Source organism: Glycine max, chromosome 7, assembly GCF_000004515.6.
Source record: "Glycine max cultivar Williams 82 chromosome 7, Glycine_max_v4.0, whole genome shotgun sequence".
NCBI lineage: Eukaryota > Viridiplantae > Streptophyta > Magnoliopsida > Fabales > Fabaceae > Glycine > Glycine max.
In genome coordinates this window covers 10196352-10214189 of record NC_038243.2, presented here as the reverse complement: position 1 = coordinate 10214189, position 17838 = coordinate 10196352, and the positions used below count along the sequence as shown (strand labels likewise).

At 31.7% G+C, this 17838-nt stretch overlaps 2 protein-coding genes across 2 annotated transcripts; one reads left to right on the top strand and one right to left on the bottom strand.

Annotated features, from left to right (window-relative positions):
* The first annotated feature begins 1956 nt into the window (after nucleotides 1-1956).
* Nucleotides 1957-6961, top strand: LOC100796445 (beta-galactosidase). Its single transcript, XM_003530035.4, has 17 exons — nucleotides 1957-2137; nucleotides 2311-2406; nucleotides 2501-2613; nucleotides 2714-2780; nucleotides 2886-2978; nucleotides 3074-3217; nucleotides 3526-3614; nucleotides 3831-3936; nucleotides 4047-4134; nucleotides 4327-4445; nucleotides 4535-4696; nucleotides 4835-5034; nucleotides 5335-5441; nucleotides 5536-5645; nucleotides 5950-6189; nucleotides 6294-6505; nucleotides 6606-6961. Exons 1-17 carry the CDS (start codon nucleotides 1967-1969, stop codon nucleotides 6919-6921), a joined length of 2433 nt encoding a protein of 810 aa, XP_003530083.3. The 5' UTR covers nucleotides 1957-1966; the 3' UTR covers nucleotides 6922-6961.
* Nucleotides 6962-13878: 6917 nt separating this feature from the next.
* Nucleotides 13879-17219, bottom strand: LOC102665679 (uncharacterized). The gene is made up of 2 exons (XM_006584142.1): nucleotides 17177-17219; nucleotides 13879-14456 (listed from the first exon to the last, which is right to left on the bottom strand). The coding sequence occupies exons 1-2, from the start codon at nucleotides 17217-17219 to the stop codon at nucleotides 13879-13881; spliced, it is 621 nt and encodes a 206-aa protein (XP_006584205.1).
* Between the last annotated feature and the right edge of the window lie 619 nt (nucleotides 17220-17838).

The window sequence follows — 17838 nt, the reverse complement described above, 5'->3', positions numbered from 1 at the left end:
TATTTTAAAAATTACCCTATTATTTGAAAATTAATAGAAAGAGGCTCTGACGGATTCTTCGAAGTGTAAGCCTTGTGGGTAAATACGCCTAATTTGAGTGCTTCTTTGAGCCTGTGTGATCTCACATGGTTGAAGCATTCTCGCAAAACAACGTGACCCTAAGTGGTCTCCCTATGATTTTACATAGTGAGAGTAACCTGACATACTCATGTTGTGGTGTGTCTTGTTATGTACTCCTAACCGCCTTAGGATGGTTTTTCATTGACATGATACCATATTGCTTATAGGTTTGAGTCTTAGCATAACTGTTGCATACGGTTGGTAATTGTTTATTATGAAATTGATGTGTTATTATGTCTTGATCGGAGTGTGTGATTCATGTGTAATGTGATTGATGATTGAAAAGTGAATTTTAAACGACAAAATGGTGGAATTACATGAGTTATGTTTAAGTAAGTTGTATCTCATTTATATGATATGCATATCTAGTTGTCTTGCTTTTCTATTAGTTAGGAACGTGATAACTCACTCCCTGTGTTTTGTGTTTGGATCCTGTGATGATCTTGAACTTTGTGTTCAGGGGAGTAGATGACTAGGTGAATTACTTTAAGGAACTTTGTGTTGAAGGACGTTGAGACATAATGCTCTGATAGGGAGTGACATTTGAATATATGTTTCTATATTAATTGTATAAAGTCTTAGGCGGCCTTTTTTGAGTTGAGATGACTTTATTATTTATCTAGACAAGTTTAAATATGATGTTAAAGAAAGTGAATGCAAGCCTTTTACACTGTTGAAAGGATTTTATTTAAATATGTTTTAAAAACTTTTAATTAATTATTATTTCTTTTCCTTTTATTAGTACACATATGTATGGATAGAGGGTGTTAAATCTTTCTTTCTAAATTATTTTATCACTAGATCTATTTTTAAATTTAGTTTATTATTATTTTTAAATTAAATTACTAATACTTAAAAATAATATTATAACATGGATTTCTAAGTTATTGATTATAAATATAAAATATGTTATGCATTTTATTTATTATAAATTTTAATTATGATATCATTTATAAAAATTAAAGTCAATCATTTATTTCCAAATTTTTTTTTGAGTTATAAAGCATTCGTACCGCTGGTTTTGTTAATCTTGTGCATTTGTTTCTTGGGTTTTGTTTTATTTTCTCCAGACCTGTGCATGCACCAAAAATATTAAAAATAAAGATAGAGATAATTAAAAAAAAAACCCATACCCCATACACCACCCCCAAAAGGAAAAGGTTATCTACAATTTTCAAATCTTATTAATGGAGTCGACAAATATATCTCTAAGATTATACAAATCTTATTATTAAAACGAATAGATAAGTTGGAAGGATAGGAGATGAACCCGCGAAAAGACGGAGCAGAAGACAATCCCCATGGATAAATATCAGATACAAGGTTAGTTAATTTGAATCAGTTTTATTCGTATATCTCAAATAAAGTAACTCTTAAAACATAGTTTAATTTTAATATGACTTAAAAGTAATTCATAATTATTGACCATGTTTAGGTAAGTTTTTTTATAGTATTAATTAATTTGAAAAATGTAAAAATGACTTTAAAAAAGATTATTATAAAAATTAACGATTTTTAATAATATAGTAATTTTTCAATTGAATATTGATGAGAAGGTTGACTATTGTAATATTTAATTAAAAAAGAAAGAAAAATGCATTTCTATCTTTTTAATCATTTTATACGATATAGGATATGCCTCCAAAATCTTTTCTGTGAATAAATGATAAGTCTCCAAATCTTTTGTTTGGGCTAGAAATAATCTCTTAACATATTATTATCTTATGGTTGAACTGCCACTTATCTTTAACCGTTTAATTTTATTATAAATAGAACATGAAATATAGATCATACTCACATCGATTCTTCTTCATAGTGGGTGATTTCTTTGTGACTTTGTGTTGCAATGACGGGGCGAAAGTGTTCTCTGAGTGCAATGTTTCTGCTATGTTTGAGTTTGATTAGCATAGCAATCAATGCTCTTGAGGTTTCATATGATGAAAGGGCACTTACAATTGATGGCAAAAGAAGAATTTTATTCTCTGGTTCCATTCATTATCCTCGCAGCACTCCTGAAGTAAGCTACTATATTTTTTTGATATTACTTTTGCTAGTTTTTTTTTATTTTTTATCCTAAAACCCAATGATTAGTACTGCGCATTTGAGTTTGTATTATTGTTATCATCATTTTTTTTATTAAATTAAATGTATTTAATTTGTTATTTATTTTCTGTAATATTTATTTGACAGATGTGGCCATATTTGATTCGTAAAGCAAAAGAAGGTGGACTTGATGTAATTGAAACATATGTTTTTTGGAATGCCCACGAACCTCAGCGTCGTCAGGTTTCTCATTGGGACAAAAATTTTCGGTTAAATATATGTCTTGGTTTTGTGACTAAAAATTTATTTTACTTTATTTTACCCTTAAATTTTGCAGTATGATTTTTCCGAAAATCTAGATCTTGTTAGATTCATTCGAACCATTCAAAAGGAAGGGCTTTATGCGATGATTCGAATTGGTCCATATATAAGCAGCGAATGGAACTACGAGTAAATATAATATCTCTCTAACAACATTATTAATTACATACAATTTATATATTTTTTAAATTCAAATAAATAATTATTTTTATTTCCTATATATCATCAGAGGTCTCCCAGTTTGGTTGCACAATATTCCCAACATGGAATTTAGGACACATAATCGTGCATTTATGGTAAGTCTTTTCATTTATTTATTTTTTTGTGAATAACTAAGTTTTTTTGACATGTTTAAAGTTCTTTTCCTCCTGTTTTCCTAAATTAATCCTACATGAATATAGGAGGAGATGAAAACCTTCACCAGAAAGATAGTGGACATGATGCAGGATGAGACACTATTTGCCGTACAAGGAGGACCCATTATTATTGCTCAGGTTTTAATTTTTCCAAGCGTTTCCTAGTTAATTATATATGTATAACTTACATATTCTAATTCTTTTACTTTATATTTATTTCATACACAAAAAAGATCGAGAATGAGTATGGAAATGTTATGCATGCATATGGTAACAATGGAACACAATATCTCAAATGGTGCGCTCAATTAGCTGACTCTTTTGAAACTGGTGTGCCTTGGGTCATGTCTCAACAAAGCAATGCTCCTCAATTCATGGTAATAAACAAATAGCTTATACGAATTAATATTATTTAAGTAAATTTTACAATTTATTTTTATATTTTTCTCTATCCTTGGTATATTCATATTACATATCTTATTTTACGCTTTCTTATATTTTTTTAGAAACTGTTGTAAAAATTTATTTTGAAATAGTATTATTTGTATATAAATATTATAATTTAATATTGATCTATACGATCAGTGGTAAAAAAAATCTTTACTTGTAGCTTTTATTTTTTTAATAATTTGTAGCTTTGTGTTTTGGTGACTACCTAATTAGTTGTTTTTTCTTCTAAAATTAGATTGACTCGTGTGACGGTTATTATTGTGATCAATTCCAACCTAATGACAATCACAAACCCAAAATATGGACTGAGAATTGGACTGGCGGGTTAGTTATTCATTTCAAATATTTTTATTTTTTATATTAATTTTTAAATTTAATGTTGCCATATTATTGTATCATCACTGAACGCAAAAGTTCTATATTGTTATTAATGATGCCATGCCACGTTAAGTTTGACAATTTGTTTGCTATTAGCGTGTCAAATATATAAATAAAATTCTCAAATTTCAATCTAAATTTAACTTTTGTTTTCCCATTTAGGTATAAGAATTGGGGTACGCAAAATCCTCATAGACCCGCTGAAGATGTAGCTTATGCAGTTGCAAGGTTTTTCCAATTTGGTGGCACATTTCAAAATTATTATATGGTAATTTTTTGGCTTCACTGTATATAAAAAATTTGCTTCACTATATATATAATTTGAATTTAAAAATACTGTAGTTTTATCAATGTTGACACTTTATTTGTTTATTTCAGTACCATGGTGGTACCAACTTTAAACGAACTGCCGGAGGCCCATATGTCACTACTTCGTATGACTATGACGCTCCTTTGGATGAATATGGTAAATCATATAGTTAATTGTTTAATATGTTTTTCTTTTGAGGAATTAACATACTTTAACATACTCCTAACATGTTATGTGGCTTCCATAAAATGATACTGTGCTATAGTAATCACCTTGTCAGGACATTTTTTTTCCTTCTTATTTTTAAGATTAGGCAATTTATTTTTAGTGCATGTTTTTTTTTATAAGGTAATTTAAATCAACCAAAGTGGGGACATCTTAGACAACTTCATAACCTTCTAAAGTCAAAAGAGAATATCTTAACTCAAGGTTCCTCACAACATACAGATTATGGAAACATGGTTACAGTAAGTTTATGTCTCTCAACTGTTTCTCTGTCTTAGTCTCCATATATATTAATTTGAGTTTTTAAGTAATGCAAACCATATTTTGATAGGCCACGGTGTACACTTATGATGGAAAATCAACTTGCTTCATTGGAAATGCACATCAATCAAAGGATGCTACAATTAATTTTCGAAACAATGAATACACCATTCCTGCCTGGTCTGTTTCTATTCTTCCAAACTGTTCTTCAGAAGCTTATAACACTGCAAAGGTGATGAGAATAATCCTCAAAATTGTTATTATAATAAAAAAAATCCTTTTCTTTTATTACATGGCCAATCAAACTTTAGACAGAAAATGTTACTGACACTCCTCTTTAATTAATACTATTTACATAATTTCAAATCAGGTCAATACTCAGACAACTATAATGGTCAAGAAGGACAATGAAGACTTAGAATATGCCTTGAGATGGCAATGGAGGCAAGAGCCGTTTGTCCAAATGAAAGATGGACAAATTACAGGCATCATTGACCTGACTGCTCCCAAACTCCTGGATCAAAAGGTTGTCACAAATGATTTTAGTGATTACTTATGGTACATCACCAGGTAATAATTTTCTATGCATGTCCTTTTTAATTAATTCAAAGTTGAGTAATGTTAAGTTCTCTTATTAATTATATCTTCCTACAAATCCTCCTACTACATTTTATGATAAGTATTAAATGAAAAGTAAAGCAATTTATAGTCTTGGAAGTATAAAACATATTTAAAACTTACAATGAAAAGTAGGAGCAGGATATTGTAGGAGGATTAAGAATTTTTCTTCAAAATTTTGTTATCTATTGTGGTGCATCAATTTGCACACATACCTACTAACTTTCATGAGAAAATTAATAATTTCCCCAGCATTGACATCAAAGGAGATGATGACCCTAGTTGGACCAAAGAATTTAGGCTAAGAGTGCACACCAGTGGGCATGTACTCCATGTATTTGTCAATGGAAAACATGTTGGTAAGTTTTGACAGCAAAACATCTTAACCACTTATCCCTTTATTATAGGTGACAATGATTTTAAATTTCACGCACCCATTCTTTTTCCTCACAGGTACCCAACATGCTAAAAATGGACAATTCAAGTTTGTTCACGAGTCCAAGATCAAATTGACTACTGGGAAGAATGAGATAAGTCTACTTAGTACCACCGTTGGATTACCCGTAAGTGTAACATATTCTATGCTTTGCACATTTCGATAATTCAAGACATTATTAAACGTTGTAAAATTGCAGTCTGTAAATTATGTTGTTTGAAATTCCGAAGACCTTTGCAGGCATATGACAGCCTTGATATTAATTGTGACAAAACAAATCACATTTATCAATAATTTTCTATACTAAAGTTTCAGAAATCTTCCTAATCGGCCATGATTGCAATTGCAATTTAGAACCTTAGATTAGATTTACATTGTTGGTCTTGATATTTGATTCTGTAAGCTAATTTTGCTTCTATATATTTACTCAGAACTATGGTCCTTTCTTTGACAACATCGAGGTCGGTGTTCTTGGTCCGGTTCAGTTGGTGGCAGCAGTTGGTGATTATGATTATGATGATGACGAGATAGTCAAAGATCTCAGCAAAAATCAATGGAGTTATAAAGTTGGACTGCATGGGGAGCATGAGATGCATTACAGCTATGAGAATAGCCTCAAAACATGGTATACAGATGCTGTTCCAACCGATAGAATTTTAGTTTGGTATAAGGTAAAATTACTAATTGTTGCTTTAACTTATTCAAATTGCTTTGCATCAACAATTTCTAAGATCAAACTAATTAACTACCAATTGATTAATGTGTTTCTTTTTAGACCACATTCAAAAGTCCCATTGGAGATGATCCTGTTGTGGTTGATTTGAGTGGATTAGGAAAGGGTCATGCTTGGGTAAACGGTAACAGCATTGGTAGGTATTGGTCAAGCTACCTTGCAGATGAGAATGGTTGCTCTCCAAAATGTGATTATCGTGGTCCATACACTTCTAACAAGTGCCTGTCAATGTGTGCACAACCTTCTCAAAGATGGTAATCAAATCAATTTCTTCACCAAATTAATTTTAGAATTGTGTTATTTTGGTATAAAAACTCATTAGCATTTTATATTTTGTTGTATTACAATAATTAGGTACCATGTTCCACGCTCATTTCTTCGTGACGATGATCAAAACACATTGGTCTTGTTTGAGGAATTGGGAGGCCAGCCCTATTATGTCAACTTTCTCACAGTAACTGTTGGGAAAGTTTGTGCAAATGCCTATGAAGGGAATACGTTGGAATTAGCATGCAACAAAAATCAAGTCATCTCTGAAATTAAATTTGCTAGCTTCGGCTTACCAAAGGGTGAATGTGGATCTTTTCAGAAGGGAAATTGTGAATCTTCGGAGGCTTTATCGGCCATCAAAGCGGTAATGTGTCATGCCATGCCTTTAAATTTCTTCTAGGTTCCATTAGGTAAAATGGTACCTAAAAGAATGATAAAGAAATGCCTAATACTACTAGTTTTTTTGTTGACATTTTTTTTCTCTTCTCTTTGCAGCAATGCATTGGCAAGGATAAATGTTCTATTCAAGTTTCTGAGAGAGCACTTGGACCTACCAGGTGTAGAGTTGCTGAAGATAGAAGATTAGCAGTTGAGGCAGTTTGTGATATACGAGTAAGCGGCGAAGGGAGGAAACACTAGATTTTATTATGTGCTTTGGGAAATCATTTAGGACTTTAGTTTCTTTTATTCTATAGTTTTCATTTTTGTTTTGAGTTGTAATGGTTTTGACATAGAAAAACCTCTTTAGATGTTTGTTTTCGGTTCACAATTAGGCTAGGATGATAGATGAATTTTCCTCCTTTACATTGAGTGATATGTATAGTTTTACTTTTGGTATAATATTAGTTACTGATTTTTATACTAGCTTACGATTGAGAAAACTACTTTGGCCTTAAATGATTCAGATGAAAAATATTCATGCATCATTGTAGCTCCAAGCTTTTCACAGACCAAATCATCTAAGTCATACGATTGAGTCATCAATTAACTTGTTTTACAAGCATGGTCAACTAAAGAGACAAAACAAAATAGTAGTAAATAATCAGTTAAATGTGAGATAAAAAAGAACAAGAAAAAAGAAATTACATCCTCGGGAAGGCAATTCCTGCAATATCAGCAAACAAATGCAGGAGGGACCTCATAGAGCCTAAGATCATTAACTGTAACTTTTCACTTCAGATGAATTTGCAGTCATCCCCCCCCCCCCCCCCCCCCCCAAATAAAAAAAACAATCATGAAGTTGAGCACCTTCTAACATGAAACATTGCCTGACAGTCTCGATTTTCATCATCTGATGGATAGAGCAACTTTGCTGCTATGACTGGAATCCTAACCATTTTGCATTTTCTTTTTCAAGGCCTCATCTAAGTTGCTGCTTGACAGTGAAAGAACCTGATTCGGGAGTAACTTCACTCCAGAATTTTTCATAATTGCAAATCTAGGTTTAATCCTTTCCTCTAAACTGTATCCAAAATATTGAGGGAACTTAACCAGATCAGATTTTGGGTAACCTGAATCAAATTTTCTGTCAGCTGAAAGTATACAAGGCTCCATATCATGAAATCATGGTCCCAATTTCTTCCAAAGTGTATCCCCTCTCTAAGAAAAATGCTGTTATAGGCTTTAGGTTGGCCTCAATGCTAAGACCAAAATTCTGTGGGCATCTGAATAGAAGAGTCCCAACATCAACCCCCCAAGAACGGAAGTACTCAGCTATCTTGTATTTGTATCCATATAAGGAGGTTACTTTGGAGTTAAAAAGAGAAGGCTATCGTGTGAATTCCAAATAAACAACAATGGATGTCAATATAGTTTACTATTTTTTATGCTTATAAGGCATGTAAGTTTATTTTTCTTTTTCTTTATTTTATACTTACTTTTCTTTATTATCATATTATTAGTATTTAGTATTAATTAATTTTATCGGTGACTAATCTTTATTGGTCTGGGAACCTAATTGATAATCTTGAATAAGATTCTCTTTTTCTAATTACATTTTTTCATTCACAAAACTTGAAATCAAAACCTTATAAATAAATTGAGTTCAATACCACTGAAATCAAAGACGAATTCGAAAACATTTGAAAGGGAGATAGATTTTTTTTTCTTTTATAATAGTTTAAATGTCACACTTTTAATAAATATTTTTTTCATTTCTTTTATTATTTTTGCATATAAAATTGAAACTAATTTTTATATTAAATGATAATAACCTTATTTGTTATCATAATAACAACAAATACATTACTAATTTTACAATAATTATCACTTTAATCATTACAATAAAACAACAAACACAACTAATTTTATATAATTTTATATTAATATTAACCATTATTATTAAAACAACATACAATATTTATTTTATATAATTTTATACTAATTAACTTTTATATTTCACTTCTACTCCATATGGAACTTCACCTCACATTATACTTCTAAGGCATGTAAGTTTATTTTTTTTTCATTTTATACTTATTTTTCTTTATTATAATATTATTAGTATCTAGTATTAATTGGTTTTATCGGTGACTAATCTCTAGGAATCTAATTGATAATCTTTAGTGAGATTTTCTTCTTCCAATTACATTTTTCCATCTACAAAACTTGAAATCAAGACCTTACTTAAGGGAATTTGGCACTCCACCTTAATCCAAAACCTTAAGGCTCATGTTTATGGGTCTTCTCTTCAGTTATATGTGTTCAACTTTTTCACTTATACTCGAGGTGAGATTTCACTTGATACTTGTACTTCAACACACTAGGCATGTAAGAAAAAAATCCCATAGTGTGTGAAATGCTTGAATAGAATGAGGAAAAAGGATATTCCTTGTGATAGTGTGATAGAAAGATGAAGTACAAGGAAAATGGTGGGTGGTTGAATTGAGGAGAAAGTCTTCATCTTCATAGGTTTGAGTTAGTTACTATGATATGGAAAAGTGAAAAAATAAAAAGGTTTATTAATTTATTGTATCACTGCATTGTGCCAACAAGAGACAATGGACATAAATAGAATCACCGGAGATAAGGTATGGTAGATGTTGCAGATAAGATACAGAGTTATCAGTTATGTGATTCCTTTACTAGGATTTTTTTTAGTACTTAATGTTGGAAATTTTCAATAAACCTTATAAAATACCAAATGAGCACCAAAACACATTACGTCAGATTATCAAGAGGTTTTAAGGAATACCTGGATTCATAAAGTTTGATTAATAAGCAGCGGAATCTTACAGCGGTCAGGAACAATTGGTTTAATGACCTTCCTCAACCAAATCACCTTCTTCCTTTTGGGACCTTCGTTTTCTCTTCATATGGGGAGAGGAGAAACTATTTATTGATTTGGTGTATTGGTGACCATAACCATGCCTTAGGTTTTAAACCTATTAGGGTTCTCATTATCCCCTAATGGGTCAAACTGGTTTCCGCTCATTAAGCCCATATCAATTTTCTGGGAGTCTAATGGGCTCACTTAAATAGATAACTTTATATTGAACCCATTTAAATATAAATAACTAATATAAATGTTAAAATATAATATGTAGCTCATATTAATTAATTAGGAATTATAAAATTCCTAACAATCTCCCAGTTGGACTTCATATTAACCTTAGACATTTATATCACAAAATTCTTTAGGCGCGTAACCGTATATTATTTACTTTTAGACTCCTTTTATACAATTTGGTCCATCTCATATAGCAACAGGAAACCACTGTAGTTTTCATCCCAATTTAGCTTGACTAAGCCACAATGATCACCAATTTTACTCATACTTGATGACATAGATCAAATATGGATAAGCGGCATGAAAATTACATACAATGTGATCTTAATCATGTCTATTTCTAACTAGTCCAAACTTTATTCTTTATAGAGATTAATCCAAAATGCAATACAAATATAGCACACAAACAAACTTATAATGAAATGATAAACTTCAACTTTATTTCTGCAGAAAATCCAAATAACAAAATGTTTGCTAACCGTAAGATATAGAACATGAGTAAGACTCCCACTAAACTAAGGTACTATCAGGAATTACACCCATATGAACAGTGTGCTCGTGAAAAAAAACTTTAGTGTCATATCTTTAGTAAGTGGATCAACTAGCATGAAATAAGTTCCTATATGTTCTATACAAATCTATATTTTCTGGATTCTTTATTTAACAACCAAATATTTTATGCCAACAAACTTTTATTTGGTTGAATCCTTAATAAGACTATTAAGATATTGTCTCAATAAACACCTGGTGGCTACTTAATGTTGACGACAACAGGCATACCGGTTACAATAATTTAGCAATCATAAATTTTAGTATGATGTCTCATAGCAAAATATTAACTCCACCAACATGGTTAAATGTGGATCCTTATATAGAGTGATTGCTATTAAGACATTCTGAAAAATCGAAGTCAGAATATCCAATTATCTCTAAACTTCTAGACTTTCGATATGAAAACAAATAGTTTCTTGTTCTCTTCAATTAACGCATAATGTGCTTTACTACTTTTAGTGTTACATACCAAGATTACTCATATTTTACCTTATGACTCCCTTTTCAAATTCTAAATTTTACACATGCAGATTTGGGATTCACATAATATGAGTAATTTAAACCATAATAGTAACAACAACAACAATTAAAGAAGAGAACAACAAACATGCAACGCATAAATAATATTTATGGTAAATTTCAAGATCCAAACAAGATACCTAGCACACCATTAATCCTCAATCTTTGGATTGAAAAAGACTAACTGCAAGTGGTACTCTCAATACATTGATCAAACATTGGTGATAAGTCCTATCAAACAAAGATTGTCTTTGGACACTCCATTGCTCACATGGAAAACTTATATGATGATTATTCCGGTCAAATAATAATTATCTTTGAACATTTCATTATTCACATGGAAAATCACACTATTTATAATCACCACATGTTTACCATTGCAAGAATGTAATTATTCTATCAAATTGTGTCTTCCATTGGGCCGAGCACAATTCACATGAATAATTTCATGCAACATCCATGTAAATTCAATCAAATAACCTTACGCAACAGAGGTTACTTTGACAACATGTTGTTTCAATCAATTTAACCAAAAATACAACACAATTTAATACAATAAATGGGAGGTCTTAAAATTACACAATTTTTTTTAAAATTACGCAATTTAACCAAAAGAATCTTTTAAAGATACTAGAGAAAAGGTTTCTTTATAGTCAATGTCTTCCTTTTGAGTAAAGCCTTTAACAACTAGACGAGCCTTATATCTCTCGATATTACCCTTTGAATCCTTCTTGGTTTTAAATATCCATTTACAACCAATAGGTTTCACACCTTCAGGCAATTCGCCTAGATTCCAAAATTCATTGTCATTCATAGACTTCATCTCATCCTTCATGGTGTCATTCCAATTTTTTGAGAGTTAGAACTGTGCATAGCTTGACAAAAGTTGATTTGATCATCCTCTGTTAAACCAACACCGTCCTTATGTTCTTGGAGAAATATAATATAATCATTTGAGATTGCACTTCTCCTTTCTTTAATGGATCTCCTTAATGACACTTCTTGAGATTGTTGAGGTTGCTCTAAAGGTATTTGAGGGAGAACCTCATTGTTGTCTTGTTCTGGAACAATGTCAATATTTTGAACATTATCTTCTATTACTGAAGTTGTGTCTTGAACAGTAATAGGTACAAGGACTTGATCAATGTAAATAACAGATTCTTCCTCAAAGACAACATTCCTTATGTTCTCTTCCTTCCCAAACTCAACTTCCTCAAGAAATCTCGCATTTCCCATCTCAAAAAATGATATTAAGGTGAGATTGTAAAATTTATAGCCCCGAGAGCGTTCAACATAGCCAACAAAATAGCAGCTAATTGTTTTTTAGTCCAGCTTTCTTTCATGTGGCGTATAAGGCCATGCCTTAGTTGGACAACACCAAATGTGCAAATGTTTAATGCTTGGCCTTTTACTAGTCCATAGTTGATAAGGGGTTTTGTTAATTGCTTTACTTGACACTCTATTAAGGATGTAAACTGCGGTCTTTAAGGCTTCTCCCTAAAGGGACTCTGGCAAAGAGGAATGACTAATCATACTTCTCACCATATCCTTAAGAGTTAGGTTTCTTTGTTTTGCTACACCATTCATGTTGGGTTTGCCCGACATAGTGTATTGCGGAACAATTCCACACTTTTTGAGAAAAAATGCAAAAAGTCCTAGACGTTATTCTCCTGATCCATCATATCTGCCATAGTACTCACCATCACGGTCAGATTTGACAACCTTAATTTTCTTTCCAAGTTGAAGTTCAACCTCAATCTTGAAAGTCTTAAAAACGTCTAGGGATTGGGATTTCTAATGTATCAAATATAGGTAACCGTATCTAGAGTAGTCATCTATGAACGTAATAAAATATTGTTGTCCATTCCAAGAAGTTGTAGGAAAAGGACCACAAATGTCTGTATGCACTAGTTCTAAGACGTCTTTAGCTCTTTCGGCACCTAATTTCCTTATGTTTGTTCGTTTTCCCTTTATGTATTCAATAAAGACCTCAAAGTCTGATAAATCCAAAGGGTCAAGAATTTCACCCAACACAAATCTCTGAATTCTTTGTTTAGAGATATGGCCTAAACGCTTATGCCATAAGGTGGATGAATTCTCATTCAATTTTTGTTTTGTACCATGTGAACTTATTTGCAGTATTTCATTATAGGAACTAACAACATCAAGCATGTAAAGATTATCAATTAAAGAACCAGAATCAACCATATTTGAATTTTGGTAGAGACTAACTTTATTATTTCCAAATGAACAAGAAAATCCAAATTTGTCCAAACTAAAAATAGAAATCAAATTCCGTTTAAAAGACGGTACAACAAAAGTCTCAAATAAATCCAAATAAAATTCAGTTTTTAACTGTAATCTAAAAGTTCCAATAGCTTCCACTGCAACCTTCTTGTCATCACCCACAAAGATGAATCTTTCATCATCACTTAGCAGTCGGCTCCACAGGCAACCCTGCATAGTCATACTTATGTGAGTAGTAGCACCAGAATCTACCCACCAAGTATCTTTAGATACAAAAGCCAAATTAACTTCTAAACAAACTAGAGTAAGAAATTTACCTTTCTTCACACTCCATGCGACATACTTGGGGTACTCTTTCTTCATGTGTCCCGACTTCTTGCAGAAGTAACAGGTAAATTCCTCATCATTATTTTGTTTCTTTTGCTGAGAAGTCCCTTCCGCAACACCCTTAGTCTTCTTCCTTTTCTTATTTTGAGAGGTCGAAGTCAAGTGAGCACTTTCAGTCCTATCTCTCTGCAGCCTCTCCTCCTCTTACACAGAGTGAGATATAAGCTCATTGAGGGACCATTTGTCCTTCTGAGTGTTATAGCTCACTTTGAATTGCCCAAAGTGTGCAGGAAGCGAGCTCAAAACCAAGTGCACGAGCAGGTCTTCACCAAGCTCTAACTTAAGTAACTTGAGTTTTGATGCGAGATTGGACATCTCCATAATGTACTCCCTTATGTTCCCTTTGCCTTTATACTTCATAGAGATGAGTTTAGCCAAAAGGTTACTTGTCTCCGCCTTTTCATTTTTGGCAAAATATTGCTCAATTTCCTCAAGGAATTTCTTTTCACTTTGACCGTCAGAAATAGAGCCCCAAAACGCCTCTGGAATATAGCATTTCATGATCATAAGGCACATTCGGTTGGACCGATCCCACTTCTCAATTTTTACCTCATTAGAGGTTTCCATAGTGGAAATGGGTCGTTCCGTCCTTAGTATCAAGTCCAAATTCATACAGCCAAGAACAATTTCTACGACTTCCTTCCATACCTTAAAATTTGTCCCATTCAGCATTGGGATAGAATTCACTTGGGCAATAACATTTGCAGCACTGATAATATTAACTAAATAGAGAACAAAAAATAACATGTTCACAAACAATCAAGCAAGTCATATAAAGTACATATAACAAGACATGCAAATATTTCTCATAACAGATCCATCACAAGATACCTAGCACAACATTAATTTTAGTCTTTGGACAGAGAAATTAATTTCTAATTGGTACTCTCAACGCAATGATCAAATATTGAAAATTAGTTCTGACAAATAATAGTCTTTCTTTGGACTGACTATTATTCTCATGAAAAAAAACTTAATAATTGTCACATATTCATCATCACAGGTATGTTATTATTTGGCCAAATTGTGTCTTCCTTTGGGCCAAGCACAATTCGCATAAATAATTATGTACTAATATCCATGCAATTTAATTAAATCAATTTGCACAATAGAGGTTACTTTGGCAACATAATGGTTCAACCAATTTAATTAAAATTATTGGACACACAATTAAATGGAAAGGATATGTAATGGTTAAATTTGCACCTAATTGTGGTAGCAGTAAATGTTTGAAAAACAACATCATGATAAATTAATTACGCATCCGAAATAAACATACCACGGTACCATCACAAATTATACTAACCACATGAATATCATGAATTATCAGTTTATCACCGTTTCATAAAAGCAACAGCTGGCCAAAAAAATAATAAATTACTCATATAAGATAAAAGACCATTGTCTTATTACTGATTCATATAAAACAAAAATATATATTTATGAAATTGTATCACGTATTAAATGCCAACGCCGGATACGTAGAACCTTTATCCCAAATAGAATAATATGCCAGCAAACGCGACACAAAAAAAAGTACAACCCCGTAAATCAAATGCAGAGGCCTTTTATTAATTCTTAAGAGAAAAACTTTATGGCCATAACACATGAATTTAAGGATTTTACAATTTTATTGATCAAAATAGTTTCTCCCCAAAATAAAATTAGGATTCATATAACCAAAAAAGATCCAGATATAATACATATCAAACAACAGCTTTAAATCTCAATAATCTAACAGTAATGGTTGCTCTGATACCACTTGTTGGGAATTTTCAATTAACCTTATAAAATACCAAATGAGCACCAAAATACATTACGCCAGATTATCAAGAGGTTTTAAGGAATACCTGGATTCATAGAGTTTGATTAACACACAGCGGAATCTTACAACGGTCACGAATAATAGGTTTAATGACATTCCTCAACCAAATCACCTTATTTCTTTTGGGACCTTCGTTTTCTCTTCAAATGGGGAAAGGAGAAACTGTTTATTGATTTGGTGTATTGGGGACCATAACTATGCCTTAGGTTTTAAACCTATTAGGGTTCTCATTATTCCCTAATGGACCAAATTGGTTTCTGCTCATTAAATCCATATCAATTTTCTGGTCGTCTAATGGGCTCACTTAAATAGATAACTTTATATTGAATTCATTTAAAGGTAAATAATTAATATAAATATTATAATATAATATGTAGCCCATATTAATTAATTAGGAATTATAAAATTCCTAACACTTAATATTTATTTTAAACTTTTAGTTTAATTTCTTTTATTTTCATATTAATTAATTAGGAATTATAAAATTCCTAACCCATTTAAACGGGTGTATTTACTCTTAAGGCCTACACTCCGAAGAGTTTGTCAGGGTCTCTCCCTATTAAATTTATTTTATCTCTAAAAATATGTTGAGTCGATCCTGAATATACTTGTGCACACAATGGTATAAAGTATAAACTATTTGATTTTCAAATAATGGAACTAATGAAGTAGGATCTTAGAGTTAGAAGTAAACAATCTTGTTTAACTTTTCTTTATATAAAAAAAAAACGTTAGTAATTTAACCTTTTAATGCAAGAACTTTTTTTGTCGTTACTTTTTGTGTAAGAATTTGTCTTTTCTTTACTATTACTATTTTTTTGGGTCATCTGTTTCTTTCTCAAAATACAAACTATTATTTTTTACGGTGTACCATCTGTCATACAGTCATGATTCTATTCAGAGTCGAACCAAAAAGAAAATTCTTAAAAATATTTGGTATTTCTTTGGTTGAGGGCCATTTGCTTTGTCTAATACGTTTCGTGGGCCTAGAGCAATAAATGGACGTATCTGTACGCATTAACAGATCCCTTTCACAATTTCATTTTACATAAATAAATCAACCAACTCTACTACAAAATAGGCCTTCTACATCGTTTTTGAGAGGTTTTCTACATCGGTTACGATGCGTGGTTGTAGCCGGAGTCGTTGAAAACCTTGGGTCCTACAACATCGGTTGAATGACCGTCTTAGACTGTGAGGTTTCTACATTGGTTCTGGAGTCACAACTGATGTAGAATGTGGGGTTTCTACATCGTTTTTGAAGCCGCAACCGATGTAGAATGTGGGGTTTCTACATCGGTTATCTGTCAACCGATGTAGAATGGTAGTTTTTTTTATTATTTTCGTGAAATTTAACTAGTAACATAATGCAAATATGATGTAGCTAGGTAATGTCTCATATGAGACTTAATTTATAAACTCAAGTCAAATTTCAGCTATCAAAATAGTTAATGAATAAGTACAAGAAGCTACCTTGTTTTAGTAGCTAGAAGTTCAACACAAAAAAAAAAACTTATAATTAAATAACAATTTGTACATGTATACATATATGTAGTTATATACAACACATATTCCTTATATGTCATTAGAAGAATATGATGCAATACCTTTTTTCACCTGCTTCATTTTCCATACGACCATCCCAAAAGGCCTTGTCCATTGTCTGCTTTATTTTCCCTTGCAGAAAATAAAATCGCTCATATTACTCGCATAGAAGATAGTAGCATTAAACTTCGAAAACAATTATTTAGTCTCATGAGAAGCAACCAATTTCCGATTTTACTTTCAACAATTCAACTGAATTTGAATCATAAAAAATAAACCTCAGAAAATTAGTAGTTAGAAATATATTGGAGGATTTACATCAAAACAGACCAAATAAACCAAGAAAACTAAGTATGTGTCCTCTTGGATGCCACCTAAGCCACTGAAATATTTCATGGTATCTAACTTAGTAACTAATAAAAACAGAAAAAACCAAGAAAACTAAGGGTGGGTGTGTTTTGTTTATTGTTTTCATTTCCAATTGATATTTCTTTTAGTAACTAACACGGGCTGAATAACCTTGCCTGCTGAATAACACATGCTTCTCTCATCCTTTTGTTTTCCCTTTTGAAATACAAGTTTAGCAATTGAAAGATAGTTTCTAACGATATGATAACAGATCATACAAAAATAATAATAGCCAATAATTTAATCCAAGTGAAGCCAAAGCTACCAAACTCTAAGGGAGGAAGATATTCTGAACCTAGAGAGTACTCAACCCAAATCCTGGCAGA